At 38.1% G+C, this 16,653-nt stretch overlaps 1 protein-coding gene across 4 annotated transcripts in view; it reads right to left on the bottom strand.

The window, feature by feature from the left end:
* Nucleotides 1-1,207: 1,207 nt before the first annotated feature.
* The window catches only part of Hnrnpr (heterogeneous nuclear ribonucleoprotein R), a 33,955-nt gene continuing 18,509 nt past the window's right edge, over nt 1,208-16,653 (bottom strand). For all 4 annotated transcript variants that reach the window (XM_028759729.1, XM_028759730.1, XM_028759732.1 and 1 more), the window contains 6 exons: nt 16,160-16,336; nt 14,137-14,272; nt 10,769-10,974; nt 6,122-6,271; nt 2,580-2,701; nt 1,208-2,452 (listed from right to left, as the gene is read on the bottom strand). In XM_028759729.1, the coding sequence (XP_028615562.1) occupies nt 1,843-2,452; nt 2,580-2,701; nt 6,122-6,271; nt 10,769-10,974; nt 14,137-14,272; nt 16,160-16,336 (1,401 nt within the window). In that variant the 3' untranslated portion in view covers nt 1,208-1,842. The remainder of the gene's footprint in view (nt 2,453-2,579; nt 2,702-6,121; nt 6,272-10,768; nt 10,975-14,136; nt 14,273-16,159; nt 16,337-16,653) is intronic.

Genomic DNA, 16,653 nt, shown 5'->3' with positions numbered 1-16,653 from the left:
TCTTTATTTGTATACATGGGCATTAAAAAAATTTAAAAACTATAATCTAAACCTTACTAAGACCCATGCTAACTACAACAGGCCACATAATTCCTTCATCAACTTCTATAGAATAAAACTTAATAAAGCCTGTTAAACTATTGTACTGTTTGAATAAACTTTGGAAAAGAACTGTGGAATTTGGCTTTCATTAGCAAATGTTAAAGTTCAAAATGAAGTTATGAAACCGGAAATGTGACTGGCTATGCTGACAAGTGAATGGCTTATGATTCTGAAACCTGAAACTGTGATCACAAAAGACACCAAACAGGAGCAGAGCATGAACCAAGGGAGTCCATTTCAATTATCCCCCAGTGGCTTATGTTTTATAATTTAAAACATTTTAGAGGGGTTAGTGATACAACTCAATGGTAGCATGTGTGCAAGCCCTGGGTTCAATTCCCAGGACCAAAAGAAAAAAAATTTCAAAATGAAAGTTTACATTCTTCTGCTCTTTTCATTTAGCAAAGTCATTAGAATAAATTGGAATTTCTAAAAGAAGCAAGAAGATAGATAACGTTACCACTGGCCAACAAAAACTTAGCCAATAGATGTGGTAAAAATTTAAAAGAGGTATTATCAGAAAGCCAGAGACATAACCACTTGATATTTAAAAGTTTAAGGCATGACTGCTTCCCAAAGAAAGTTTACACAGCAATAGGAATCACAGTCCTGACCAGTAAAACAGGGGCGCTGATCTTGAACACTAAAACTGAGATTGGTCCACAGTGTGAATGACATCACAGTACTATGTTTTCTCTGTATGTGTATTTACTTATCCAGCAAATAAAGACTTCAGTCACAAATCATCCTTGATTTGAAAGAATGTGGGTCAAAACAAATTGTAGTGTGCTTCCCCAGCTCCATTTTGCTTTAATAAAAATTATCCAATACCTGTACAAAAACATTTGAGTCTGTTTGTTTTCTTTTAAGGATAAAATTTCAAAATTAGAAAAGATTATGAGAGAACACCAATCAATGAAATGGTATTTGGAATATGTGAATTTAGAATAATACTCAAATCTAATATCCATAATACATGATGGAATAGACGAGAAATTTTTCATGAATTTGATCACTCACATAGGCAGTTCTACTTTGAAAACAGTATTCCTTCAAGGATTATGAATAAAATAATGTTTTAGGACACAATTGAATTTGAAATAGGTGATGTTTTGAATAGATTTTTGAGTTTTATTGAAATCTTACATGAACAAGAAATTGGAAATACAATCACATCAAAGAACAAATTGTCACGGCTTTGACGTTTAAGCCAAACAAATTTTGTAGGGCAGATTTCAAAAAGGTGTGATTATAACAATTTAAAAACACAGTTAACCTGCTTCTAGGAATGCAAAACATACAGTCATAGGTTACTTTCAATACAAGGAAACTTAAGTCTGTTTGCTTTAATTTCTTAAAACTACTAAGACAAAGCACTGGCTTGCATTTTTATTTACAGCATACTTCAGACTCCTATGTAATCTATTCCAAATCCAAAAACCAGAACTGTCCAAACCAAAGGTTCTGCAAATCATGATTTAACAGTTTGTTCTGAAGCTAAGATGAAGCTTGGAACGATAAAAGCATTGTAACCCCAGAATAAGGGAACTCTGCAAGCCCAATAATGTCCAAGAGCATTTAGAAAAGAAGAAAAATAAGAAGCCTTGAGTATATACACAATAGTGACTTCTTCAGCTGAATACAAATGGCAGCAAACTGCAGTTACGCCAATTTTGTTTGAAGAATGTAGATCTAGAGCCAATTGGATCTTGACAGAATCGTTTTCAAGCCCTTACTTGTCTATTTCCACTGTTGCCCATAAGTATCCTGATAAAATTCTTGGTTGTCATTATTGTAACCATAGTTACCAGAATAGTCACCACCTTGCTGAAGTGGCTGCTGAGCGATGGGTTGGGAACCCCAGTTCTGTTGGTTGTTGGTCTGACGACGTTTGGAATCAGGCTGGTTGTACCCATCTGCCTTTCTCTTGCCTCCTACATTGCCCCCTCGATTGCCCCGAGCTCCACGAGAACCACGGCCTCTCTGCTGTTGTGCAGGACCCCCTCTGCCACCCCTTGAGCCTCTTGGTGGTCCCAAAGGTGCCCCCCTCTGTGAATAGCCAGCTCTACCTCTTGGAGGTGGTGCTCCCCGCCCCCTTGGTGGTGGTGGAGCACCTCGCCCCCCCCTTCCTCCTCCTCTTCCTCTTACTGCATAGCCATCATCATAGCCGTAGTAGGGATCTTCATAGCCTCCACGATAGTCGTGATAATCATAACCATAGTAATCATCATAGTAGTCTTCGTAGCCATAATAATCTGGAGGGTAGCCATATCCACCTCTCCCTCCACGACCTCGACCTCTCATTGGAGGTGGCATTCGGGGAGGAGGGTGATAATAATAATCTTCATACCTAGCAAATGGAGGGACGGAAGGAAGAAAGGAAACACGTCAGGTTACTTTAAAAGATTCATCCTGAACTTATTAATCTCATCTGTTACCAAGGTATTCTTTATTCAAATAATAAAATACAAACTCACGCAGTGCTTCTGGAGGCCTGTCTAGCAGCTTGACGCTCTTTCCTTTTCTTGTCTGGTGGCTTAGCTAAGACAATTTCAATTTCTTCCCCTTCTATTTCTTTTCCATTCATTTCATCCATAGCCTAAATTATAAAAGTAAGTTTATTATATAAGAAACAGTATTTTAAAACTTCGTATAAATGGGGAAGGAGAGCGCTGGCTCAACAGTTAAGGGCATATGCTGCTCTTCCAGAGAACTCCAGGCTCAATTCCCAGCACCCACATGGCCATCTCTACCACCAGTTCCAAGAACGTGACACCCTCTTCTAGTCTCCATGGGCACCACGTATGTACACCATGCAGACAGATATGCAAGCAAAACACTTATACACATAATTTAAAAAAAAATTTTGAAAAATTATAAACATATCGTGTCTTACCAAGCATTTTATAATTATTTTAACTCGTAAGAGTAGCCTAACCAGAAAGAACTGTTTCCCTCACCTTATGTTTTATACATAAATTACTATTAAGAACAAAAAGCAATGCTTTCTCATTTTATTTTAGAAGGTAAAAGAGGAGCTGGAAGTGGCTCAGTTCCCAGCACCCACATGGAAGCTCAAAACCATCCCTAACTCCAATGCCAAGGAATCTGATGCTATCTTCTGACCTCTTGAGAGCACCAGGAACACATGTGGTATATACACACACAAGCAAACACCCATACACATTAAAATATGTAAATCTAAAGGTTTTCTTTATTAAAAAAAAAAAAGTTTTATTTAGCCAAACTCCTTAATTCCAAATAATTAATTCTGGAAACAATCCACACCCGAGAAAATGTCAGCAGCAATAAAAATCATACAAAAAACCTAACTTTTCAGATATCAATAAAAATGTGATATTCATTATCTAAGTTTTGCACAGATGCTTCAAGGATGTGAAATGTAAAGGTGAGTTGAATATAGCTATCTGTGAAACTCAACAGGATACTAAGTTCTGATCATATCTAGCATAGAACATATTGTGCCCAAATGAAAGCAAATGCCAATGAAGCCTTAAGCAACCACCAAGAAAGCAAAAACTAGTGTTCTGTTTAAAGACAGAGTTTCTTGGGCTGACTTGGAATTCTATACACCGGGCTGGCCAGAAACTCATAGCGATCTACCTGCCTCTGCCTCCCAAATGTTGAGGAAGCCACTTATTTGGGTTTTGTTTGTTTGTTTTTGTGTTTTAAAGTGCTGGGTATTAAACACAGATCTTTGTACATACTAGACAGAGTCTACTAGTAAGCTACAGGACAGCTTCCATGAAAATAACCTATTGTGTTCCTGTTTCAGGACTTGTAGATTTTTGGTAAAACATCTAGCATGTGAGTTTGAAGCACCACACACCATCAACACAAAGAAACTCGATGACTTCTATAACCAAAAGTCCATCCTGACCATCCAGGATACTTCCCAGTTCCTAGACTAGAAATTTTTATAATTTCACAGGCTTCTTTAGCAAACCATCAAATCGTAAATATTTCCTATGAACTCACCCAATTATTTAATACCAAAGTCAAAAGTAGTATCTGTAAAGTATAATATAAATTTATCAAGTGTGTTCTATACCATTAGAAATTTAAGAAATCAAACATAAGAAAACTGAATTGCACACTAAGCCACGAATTTTATACTTTTTTGTTCATTTGTTTCTTCTTTAAAGACGGGAGTTTCGCCAGGCGGTGGTGGCGCACGCCTTTAGTCCCAGCACTTGGGAGGCAGAGGCAGGCGAATTTCTGAGTTCGAGGCCAGCCTGGTCTACAGAGTGAGTTCCAGGACAGCCAGGGCTACACAGAGAAACCCTGTCTCGAAAAAAACAAAAAACAAAAACAAAAAGATGGGGGTTTCTCACAGAAGTCCTGGCTGTCCTGGAACTCACTCTGTAGACCAAGCTGGCCTTGAACTCAAAGATCCTCATGCCTCTGTTTCCCAAATGCTGGGATTAAAGGTGCACACCACTCCCAGGCCTAAGCTATAAATATTATAATCAGTATTTCAACAGACACCAGCAAAAAGCAAAGTAATTAATTCTACACTAGAACTCAAGGGCTAATAATGTCTAATGTGCTTGCTTTTTACTAGCCAGTGATTCTGTAAGTCCTACTTTAAAGCAGCAACCTAGGCAGGGAAATAAATGTTCAAATCAAAAGTTAGTAGTATATCACTGTGCTGGTCTACGTCAGCACATGCTAGAATCTCCTAGAAGAACTTCAATTGAGAAAATGCTTTCGTCAGATTAACTCCCTGTGGGAGGTGTTACTCTTGGGCCAGTGGTCCTGGGTGCTATAAACAGGCTGAGCAAGCCAAGAGGAGCAAGCCAAAATAAGCAGCATTCCTCCACTTGAGTTCCTGCCCAGACTTCCTTGGATGGAATAAACCCTTTCCTCCCAAAGTTGCTTTGGTCATGAAGTTTTATCAAACCAATAGAAACCCTAAGACAACCATCAACAGAGAATGTGGAAAAAGAACAATGTTTGACTCCCTTAGTATTCCATTTTCCTGACAATATATTTAAAAAAAAAAAAAAAGGCAAAAAAGTAGTACTGGTTTTCCAGTTAAGGAAGGAGAAAAGAATAAGAAGAAATTAAAAGTACTGCCCATTAAGAACTGGGGTTGTGGTGGGCACCTTTAATCCTAACACTTGGGAGTACAGAGGCAGGTGAGTTCAAAGCTGACCTGATCTACATTGTGAATTCCAGGACAGCTAGGGCTATGAAGAGAAACCTTGCTTCAAAAAAGAACAAAATATCTACAGAGTGAGTTCCAGGACAGCCAGGGCTATACAGAGAAACCCTGTCTCAAAAAACCAAAATTAAAAAAAAAAAAAGCCGGGTGGTGGTGGCGCACACCTTTAATCTCAGGACTTGGGAGGCAGAGGCAGGTGGATTTCTGAGTTCAAGGCCAGCCTGGTCTACAGAGTGAGTTCCAGGACAGCCAGGACTACACAGAGAAACCCTGTCTTGAAAACAAAAACAAAAACAAAATCTAACAATCAATAAATCAGAAATGAAGAGTTAAACTTGCCTGATATTGCATAGCATGTTACACTATTTTAAAAAAAGAAAAAAAGTTCTGAGTTTTACCAAAAAAAAAAGGGGGGGGGGGATGAAGACAATATTTGGGTGTGGCTCAGAGGAAAAACACTTGCTTCATATGTATGAGGTCCTAGACTACAGCAACACACACAGAGAATCACTCACATACACATTCCTAAACAACAACTTTCCTTCTGTTTTAGTTACTTTATGGGTGAGAGCAGTGGCTCAGGTTAGGAGAGTGCAGTGTTCTTCCAGAGGACCAGAGTTTGGTTCTCACACTGGGTAGCTCACAAGCACCTGGAACTGAAGCTCTAGGGAATCCAGTGCCCGCTTCTCAACTCCACAGGGTACCTGCACATTCACGTGTGGACACAGCCTCACAAAGATCTACACATATACTCATAAACACCTTAAATAGTTACTTATGTGTTTACCAAGTTTGAAAACAAATAGCAAAGAAAACACCCAAAGTTCCTACCTTCACAGCAGCTCCTCTGTCCTCAAAGTGAACAAATGCATAATCTTTCAACTTCTTCACTCTCTCCAGTTTTCCAAATTCAGAAAATGACTTCTCTAATATTTCTTCTGTAACAGTAGTAGCCAAGTTTCTCACAAATAAAACTTTTACCTAACAGCAAAAACCACAAAATTGGCAATCTTAAATTTTAGCTCAAATCTTAAAATACTACTTCTTGTCTTCATAGTGTTGGTTTTTCTTCTCTAAACCAGCAAGTCTAAAAGTGTAGTCATAGGAAGTCTGAGAAACATGAAGAAATGTTTCTCACATTAGCTACCACTTTTCTACAGCTTTTAAAATAACAATCAAGTTATATAAACTATTGGCTCTTGCCTTCTGTCCCAAGAGAACAGCTACCACTGAACAGAACCTATCAGGCAGGCACCAACATATATTTATCATTACTAACTCACAAATTTATCATGGCTCCAAAGTACCCCCGCAACAAGTTTATCTGTTTTCATCTCTAAAACTATGGACAGACATGGAAAAACTATGCCAAGAAAAGACTTATTTGGGCCGGGAAGAAAAATAGACAAACTACAATGCTTAAATCATTTAGTAAGAGTGACATCAATGGACAAAAAAGGAAAGTTGGTACTGTGCTATGCTATGCTATGCTATGCTATGCTATGCTATGCTATGCTATGCTATGCTATGCTATGCTATACTATACACCAAGATAAATTCCAAACAGATCAAAAGTGTAAAGAAGTAACGTGGGGCTGAATGTTAGAGGAAAACAAGGGTGATTTGTTTATAAAGTATTGATATGAGAGAAGGGGAAATGATGTAATTATAATCTCAAAAAAATTAAATTTTAAAATTCACAAAATATAAAGTACAGATATAAAGCAGTTTATAACTTAGAACCTAGAGGCCAAATGAAGGAATGGTACTACCTAGCAAGAACAGTGATATATGGCAAAGCTATCATAAAGTCAGAAGACAAATGACAAATATGAAAAAAAAATTAGCAACTTACACCAGAGAAGCATCAGAAAATAAGAAAAACAGGCACAACGCATGTCTACATGATTCATAAAGAAATACATGTACATATTAAATACTTTAACACAAACTTAGTAATAGAAACAAACTATTAACAGCACTGAGCAAAATACAAGTTTGATCATATACTATTTTGTCAAGTATAAAACATACCTGCTACAAAAGCAAGCATGAGAATATCTTAACTGCATTCACCCTTGGAGCTACAATTCTCTCCTAAGTGTCTGTCTACAACGTATATGCCCTGCATCAGCACACATGGTACAAGCTTACTTACTATACTTAGAACAGAAGATAGAAATAATCCAATGCATATATAGAATTGAATGTGCTATGGAGATCAAAAACTAAAAGGAGCTCTATGGGCTGACAGAGAGCCATTCTTTCCCACTGCTTCACATCTCTGAAGGAGAGATACAAATCAGTCAACAGATGAGTTACCAGCATGCCAATTCAACTGGCAGAATCATATTTCTTTTTAGTGTTCATACACAATAATGCAGTTATCTTCCCAGAGCTGATCAAACAGAATGGTGAATAAAGCAAATACAGATTAATAGATGCAAAAGGCTACCTACAGCCACTCGTCTAAGAATTAAGGAAAATAACACACTTTTATTTGCCTGTATTTGTCTAAGAAAAAACTAAAACTGAATGCCTTACAGGAATCATGGCAGACATGATGGCAGGGGTAGAAAGTGGAATTGTGTATACTTTTCTGTAATTTTTTAATCCTTGAATTAAACTATTCAAGAAAAAAACAGCATACCAACTAAAAAACTATTGTCTCAGATAAAAAGCTGTAAGATTCAGAAAGACTTGACCCCAGGCATAGTAGTACACACCTTTAGTCTTAGCACTTCTTTTGGGGGTGGGGAGGAACATGATGCTGAGAGAGGTAGGTGAATTTATGTGTTTGAGGCTAGCCTGATCTACATAATGTGTTCCTGTAGAACCAGGGCTACCCAAAGAAACCCTGTCCCAAAAACAAAACAATACAAAAATTAGGAGGAGGAAGAGGAAGAGAAAGAGGAGAAACAACTTCCCACAATGTCAGATGGTGCTCTAGCCTCTTGACTAGACTGGCTTCTACTAGTCTATTCACCTTTGAACAGAAAAGGAACTTCCTGGACTGAAGTGTAACTAACTCAAGTGGTGGAATGTTTCCTCACATATATGAGACAACGTGTATGAGGTTGTCAGTTTGATCCACAACACCAAAACAAGATACAAACAAGCTTAAAACTATGCTTTAAAATGTTCAACAGGGGCTGGAGAGATGGCTCAGTGGTTAAGAGCACTGACTGCTCTTCTAGAAGTCCAGAGTTCAATTCCCAGCAACCACATGGTGGCTCACAACCATCTATAATGGGATCTGATGCCCTCTTCTGGTGTATCTGAAGAGAGCGACAGTGTACTCATATACAATAAATAAACAAACAAACAAATAAATCTTTTTTAAAAAGTTCAACAGAGGCTGGAGAGATGGCTCAGTGGTTAAGAGCACTGACTGCTCTTCTAGAGGTCCCGAGTTAAATTCTCAGAACCCACATGGTGGCTCACAACCATGTGTAATAAAATCTGATGCCCTCTTGTAGTGTGTCTAAAGACAGCTACTGTGTGTGTGTGTGTGTGTGTGTAAAATAAAGAAATAAATCTTTTTTTTTTGTTGGTTTTTCGAGACAGGGTTTCTCTGTATAGCCCTGGCTGTCCTGGAACTCACTCTGTAGACCAGGCTGGCCTCAAACTCAGAAATCCACCTGCCTCTGCCTCCCAAGTGCTGGGACTAAAGGCGTGCGCCACCACCACCCGGCATAAATAAATCTTAAAGAAAAAAATAATTACACTTAGGTTTTGGTTGACTGTAAACTGATCCAAGGTGTAACTGTGAGTACAAAGAAGCTTTACCAACAGACATGCTTTCTTAAGTGAGAGGGCAATTAACATGATCAGTTTTATTCAATTCCAAGTTTACAGAGGCCTCCTTGCCACTCTAGTATCTTGTTTTCATGAATTTTTGGGAGGTTTTCCTTTGTTTAAGACAATGTCTCAAAACCAGCCTTAAAGTTCTGATCTGACTGTCCTTACCTCCTAAGTACCCTACCACCATGACAAGTTTTATTTGGTCCTCAGGGTGGGCTGAGGGCTTCTTGTATGATGGGCAAGCGTTCTACCAATTGAAACTTATTTTGAACCAGGAAACAACAGTCACAAAATTTAAATCTTCCCAATTTCTGGCAGGTATGCCTTTAGTCCCAGCACTCAGGAGGCAGAGACGGGCAAATCTCTGTGGGCTGGTCTACAAAGCAAGTTCCAGGACACAGGGATGTTACACAGGGATGTTACTACTGGGTAGTGGTAGTAGAGTTTATTTTGAACTTCCACTTGAAAGGTTATCAGGAATGAGAGAAAAGTGATTGATAAAGCAAAATTACTAGTTCTATCTTGAGGTTTCTGGAGAATTTTACTGCTCCCAATATATAGTACCCCTTTTTAACTTTTAGATTTTTTACTTTCATTTTTAAAAAGCCACAGAGGCTATGTTTTGCCTTACAGGTAGTCAAAGCTGTAGTGAGCTTAAGAGACTTATCCAGCCCAAATAAAACACATGATAGCAAAGGTCCAGTAGTTAGCACAAAGCCATAATATACTGCAACAAACAATGGAGACTGACATCATGCAATTAAAAAGGAAAGAAAGAACTAGGACTGTTTAGATTCCTACCCCCTCCTTGGACACTTATCTACTCAAGGAATATGAGAAAGAAAAACAGAAAGCACACCTCCTGAGAGCCTCTCAAGACTCTTCTCAACAAATCATCCCTGCTTAGCCCAAAAATGTCTGTACATACAAAGAGACTACACCATACTAATATAAACCAGAATCCTCCAAACTAATCAAAACAAGCATTTTGCCTCTTTCAATCATGAAGATCCAAACACTAATTTATTGGCACTGATCAGGCTGCCTCCCTGAGGAAAGAACCATAAGTGAACTACATAGACTTACTGCAAGCAGATGAATTCCTTCAGTTCCAGGAACCACGCAAAGAAAAGTCTAAGAACCCAACAATGAGGAAACTGAGGACCTGCCCTCTGGAGGCTATGTCAAATCTATTTTGCCACTACCAAATATCAGCAAGCATGGCAAGCTTTTGTCCTTTTTCATAGGGACAATACTCAAAAAGAAACTAGATACATTAAAATATAATTAACTATAAATCTAAATAAAATGTAATTGAAAGCCATGTACTAAAAGTCACAGCATGAGCCAGCTCATGTCTGTACTCTGGAGTCTAGAGCAAGAGGATTATAAGAAGCCAACCTGGGCTACAGTCAGTTCCTGGTGAATCTGAGATTATATATATATGAGAATGAGAGAATGAGAGAGAGAGTATCCAAAAAATTATTATTATTTTGGCCGTTTTGTATATTTTATGGTGCTAATATTAAATGCTCAGTATGTATGAAACACTTATTTGACACATTTGATCTGGAGGAAACTGAGCAGATGCTAGCACACTACTAGGTTAGTGTTACATCAGCTACCTTTTGCTTTTCTAAGCAATTACAGTGAACAGCTACAATTTGTATTTACCTTTGCCATCACTTCTGGATCCGGTTCTTCCACGGGGTCAGCCCACTCAACTGTAACTACATTTCCCCATACTTTGACTTTTCCACTCATCAGCCGACGTCTGGCTTGTGCTGCTGACTTGTGATCCTCATATTCAAGGAAGCAGAACCCCCGATTCTTCTTTTTGTCATCGGGTTGATGATAGAGAATAACGTCCACCAAACCCTCTGTTAAACCAACAGCCAGATATATAAGCCAAAAGCATCCACCACACGTCTAGTGATTAGGCAGACCTAAATCCACTTGCCAATGAGCAAGAAAAAAAAAAATTATTGAAGAAGCCTCACAACAGTAAACATCAGATCAGCATTATTCGATGCAGAGTTTGGGACAATAGTACATATTCTGTTAATTTTAGAGTTCTTGAAGTAAGTCCAACTACTATGAAATTTTGTAATTAATGATAAAATACGACCTCATAATCTATAAAGGCATTATCAGGACCTCAAGACTCCAATTATTTACACAACTGCAAAAGAACTCTCAACAACTAGTTGACCAAAAAACAAATCAAAACAGAAATAAAACAAAACAAACAACGCACCTTTCTTATATTCAACACAATAGCTATTTTTACAATGATCAAGGATGGTCAGTAACCATTCATGTCGAGTCCCTCTGACCTTATATCCTTTGTCCCTCCACTATGTCCTTTCTAAATCATGTGAGCTAACCATAAGTACTTTCTATACTCTATTTATAAACAAAACTTTTCTAGCCAAGATTTCTCTGAGATCCAGGTGTATAAGCTACTTAAAATGCCTTGGACAAATTTCACATGTCCAAAACAACACTACTACCGAAGTGCATTTTCCCTAGGCACCCCATCTAATAAACAGGTCATCTATCAGCTAAACCCTCAAGCCAGAAAACAGTGACTCTTCTATATCATCTCTACTGTCCAAATCCAGCACATTTACTTCTTACCATCCCACTTCTACCCTGGTCCATGGCTCTCTCTAACCTACTGCTACTAATCCTGATGACAGCTCTAAGCCCTTATCCACAAAGCAATAGAAAAGCATTCTGTAAAGATGAAAGACCTGTTATTCCATACTTAAGAACTTCAAACATTTTCTAATTCTGTATGCAATAAAATACAAACTTCTTACATGGTCGAAGAGTCTTGACTGTTTCATCCCATATAATTCTACTTTTAATTTGTTTTTAACAAACATTAGCCATCTCTCAGTTACTTTACTATAATAAGTTACTTCTTGACTTGTACACTTGTTATATGTTAATCTTTTGGAAAACACTCTCTTCTTTGTATGCCATATACTCTTGAGTTTTTAAGGTCTTGCCTGAAATAAAACCTTATAAAAGCTAACCATAAAAAGACTCTATAACTCTCCCTTTAAAATATTTTACTACAATGTAGAGTTATTTCTCTTATTTTCTCGTCTTAACTCTTTTCTGAGATGTAGTCCTTGTAAAGGTAGAACAGGCCTCTTATCTACCACTGTTTCTCACTGTTTAGCAGGTATTTTAATAAGCACATACTGCAGGGATGAGTAGAAGGACACAAACAGAAGGAATTACTGTATAAACAATCAGTAGAGCAATTTAACCAAGACAAAATGGGCAATGGAAATTAAGGTTATAGACTAAACAATTTCTGGAGAAAAGATCCGGGATCTACTCTAGATAGTATAGAACTGAAGTTTAGCCTTAGATACATCACCTAGATAGATTTTATAGTACTTGGCAATAGTGAGGCACACCTTTAATTCCAGCACTCGAGAGGCAGGTGGATCTTTGTGAGTTCAAGGTCAGCCTGGTCTACAGAGGAGTTCCAGGACAGCCAGGATTACACAGAGAAACCCTGTCTTGAAAAACCAAAAATGAGCCGGGCGGTGGTGGCGCATGCCTTTAATCCCAGCACTTGGGAGGCAGAGGCAGGAGGATTTCTGAGTTCAAGGCTAGCCTGGTCTACAGAGTGAGTTCCAGGATAGCCAGGGCTACACAGAGAAACCCTGTGTCGAAAAAACAAAAAAAAAAAACAAAAAAAAAAACCCAAAAATGAAAGAATGAATGAGAATACTAAGAATAAATCAACTTAGGACTGAAGAGGGAGTAGCATAGGACAACCTTTAAGTTAAAGAAAGGGTAAAACCAGTGTAATAAATGACAGCTTCAAGTAAAGGGAGAAAACAGTATGACTGAATGGCAAAACATAAAGGAATATAGCAGTTTTTATAAGAGGAAATCATGGTCTTAAAACAGTGTTTTCAAATCATATGTGGGAAAATGGGGGGTGGGGGGAGAGACTGAGAAAAAGAAAGACACACATACATACAAACAAAGAGAGAGAGAGAGAAAGAGAGCAAGCACACCAGCATGCCAGTGTGCACAGTAGCAGACGCGCCTATGGCATCATGCATCTGTAGAAGTCACAGAACAACTCTCATGAGAGGGCTCTCTCTCCAATCTCTGTAATCTGGGAGTTGAACTTAGATCCTGAGGCCTGCAGGAAGAACACCTCTACCTGCTGAGCCATCTCACTGGTCTAATCTCAACATTTAAACGTGAAATGGAGGCCAGGTTGGTGGCACACTGTAATTCCAGCACTCTGGAGGTAGAAGCAGCTAAGTCTCTATAAATTCAAGGCCAGCCTGGTCTACATAGCAAGCCTGATCTACATAGCAAGCTCCAGGCCTTTCATGGCTGTAGGGAAATGGCTCAGTGGGAAGAGTGCTTTCTGTGAAAGCAAAGAGAATCTAAGTTCAAATCCTCAGCACCCACATACAAAGTGAAAATGAAAGGAAAGTAGTTTGAGTCATTTGTAACACTCAAGGCATAGTCTTATTCAGTTCTTTCGCAGTGTACATAGTCTTCTGCTTTGCTTCTTCAGATAGAATCTCATGTATCCCAGACTGTTCTTGAGTTAAGCTTTTTTAAAAACTTCTAACCTACAAACATGCATCCCCATATATTTAAGTATGTGGACCTGTGATATAAAATATACTTCTCAATCAACTGCATGTATTCAATAGAATCTTTAAAAATTTATGTAGACAGATTAATGGGAAATGAGAACTGTCTTCTCCCTAATCCTAAAAAGCTATTGACTTCTAGAAGGCTAGAGAGCAAAGGCTCTGGCAAAAACCAAGGTTCGATTAAGACAAAGTGAAAAGGAAATTCCATAAAATCAAGAATACTTAAGACATTTATTTAGTTCAACTACTATTAAAGCAGAAAGAAGCAACTGAGATATAGGAGACTTAAACTCTTTGTTTACTATGTATCTCCTTTTGGGAGAGCATTTACATTTATAAATAATGCAACAGAGTCCCACAAACCAACTTCTAAATGCATTTTTGTTTTACCTGTAACTTTACTGAACTCTTCCAGAATGTTCTCTTTAGTTTTATTCTTTGGAATGGATCCAACAAAAAGTCTGTTGTTTGCCACAGAAATGCACACTCCCAGGTGTTTACCAGGGCGAATCTCATAGCTGTCACACTGCAAGGAAGAAAAAAACCAGAGACCCCCAAACCACCCCAGACTGAGGACAACTGATATTCATCTAAAGAGCCCCATAATTTAAGATCAAACACGCACCAAGCTCCTCACATTTACAGAAACCTGAGTGTAGATTTTAAATCTGATACAATCTCCAGTTATAGCTTAGTTCTGTAACCTCTACTGTTCATCCGTATAAAAAAGGAGCTCAGAGCTAGTCATTTCAATCCTGAATGAATGAATCTCTCTCTCTCTCTTTCTCTCTCTCTCTCTCCCCCACCCCCTCTCGTTTTTGAGACATGGTTTCTCTGTATAGCTCTGGCTGTCCTGGAACTCACTGTGTAGATCAGGCTGTCCTTGTACTCAGAAATCCGCCTGCATTTCTCTATCTCCCAAGTGCTGGGATTAAAGGCGTGCATCATCACTGCTGAGTCATTTCAATTTTATCTACCTGAACATTCCTTTCCAGAGAATTTCAGAAGGAATACCTAAAAACATTTACTCAGAGTCCTTGAGGATAAAGTTAGATATAGATCAGCAATTGCCAAATAATGACATGTAAAAAGAAACAACTTTATCAATGCCAAAGAAACTTTTAGGAATTTCACATCATATACAAACCACAATTCTGAACAAAGCTATAAGTATAAGAACACTTTCAAAACTTTATGAAGACAATAAAAAATGTGATGAATTCTTTACTAAATTTTATTTTATGTTTTAACATTACTTACCACTAGTTTACTAAAAGATATAATTTTAAAAGTTATCCATGGGACTGGTGAGACAGCTCAGTGGTTAAGAGCACCGGCTGCTCTTCCGGAGGCCTGGAGTTCAATTCCCAGCAACCACAAGGTCACTCACAACCATCTTAAGGGCATCCTGACGCCCTCTTCTGTCATGCAGGAACACACACAAATAGAGCACTCATATATATGTATGTGTGTGTATATCTATATATATATATACATGTATATATATAAATATACACACATAAATATATACACATGTATATATATATATAGATATACACACACACATACATATATATATATGAATAAACCTCTTTAGTTACCTGTACACTGTTAAAAACAAGAAAATAAAGCCTTGAAATGTCCTTAATATTGAATAAACAAGTTTAAAGAGAAAAATCCATCAGAAAAACTAAAAGGTTGGACCAAGCTAGTAAAGGACTAATTCAAACTCACTAATGAAACAAAAACATTTGGTGGATACAGCTGTCTTAAAAAAGGACAAGAACTGCCACGCCACATTGCATATGCCCTTAGATGTCTGGCAAAAATCTACCAAAAACAGTAACACTGTCACTTTAATACACTGAGAGAGTTAGAAGCAATACAAGCCATCCTCAAAACTAACTGCTGCTCTAAGAAACAGAAGGTCGTAAAAAGCTCTTGGAGAAAGAGAAAGCCATAGAAGGCTGGCTATTACATAGCAGAAAAGGAGAGAGATTTACAAATACCTTTTGTTAACTGCACAGCTGGATTGTGATAAAAATAAAACAGATGCACACTATTTCTTAAACCAAATCCTAAAAGGTCACTGCTCTCCAGTAACACTCCGAAGAACCACTTCAGCCTCCATTCTACCTCAGTACCAAATCTAAAGCTTGACAGCGAGAAGGGACAGACATTAAAAGGAAAACACTGAATCTGTTTGCTACTAAATAAAATCATGCTAACCAATCTGTTAACTTAGAATTATAATCAGAAAAAGTTAAACAAAAGGTTACATACCAAATCAGTCAATATAAAGATATTAAAAGAAGTGACTAAAGAAAATGAAACAATGGTAACTACAAACGTTTTTGAACTGGTTTATTCTCTCAAATGGTAAGTTCTTGGACAATGGGTATTTGTCACATACCAGTTTAACTGCTTCCTGGGCAGCTTCCTTCCCACAGAAGGTGATAAACGCATAGCCTCTGTTCTGACCAGAGAGTGGATCCATCATGAGGCGCAGATCCCAGATAGGACCAGCCTTCTCAAAAAGGGGCACCAACTCATCCTCATACAAGTCTCTTGGAATTTTACCTACGAAGACCTGAAATAAAATGTCCTTGTTAGAATCCAACACAGGTACTTCATTTTAGAACCAGTCAGACTTCCTGTCTCTTGTTAGGAGATAAAAGCATAAGATACTTAAGGTAGAATGGGGACAATTAGAATCTGGCAATTGATTTGGATTAAATGTGAACCCTAACTTTTAATAAAGTCAGGTGGCTGAGGTTACACAGGCACTTGTGAGGCAGAGGCAGGTAGATCTCAATATGTTCTGAGGCTAGCCTCATCTAAACAAGTAGTTCCAGCCCTGCCAAGATGATAGAGTATGACCTTGTCTCAAAAAACAAAACAACAACA

Source organism: Grammomys surdaster, unplaced genomic scaffold (genome assembly GCF_004785775.1).
Source record: "Grammomys surdaster isolate TR1022 unplaced genomic scaffold, NIH_TR_1.0 126313, whole genome shotgun sequence".
In the NCBI taxonomy this organism is placed as follows: Eukaryota; Metazoa; Chordata; class Mammalia; order Rodentia; family Muridae; genus Grammomys; species Grammomys surdaster.
This window is presented reverse-complemented; position numbering and strand designations above follow the sequence as displayed.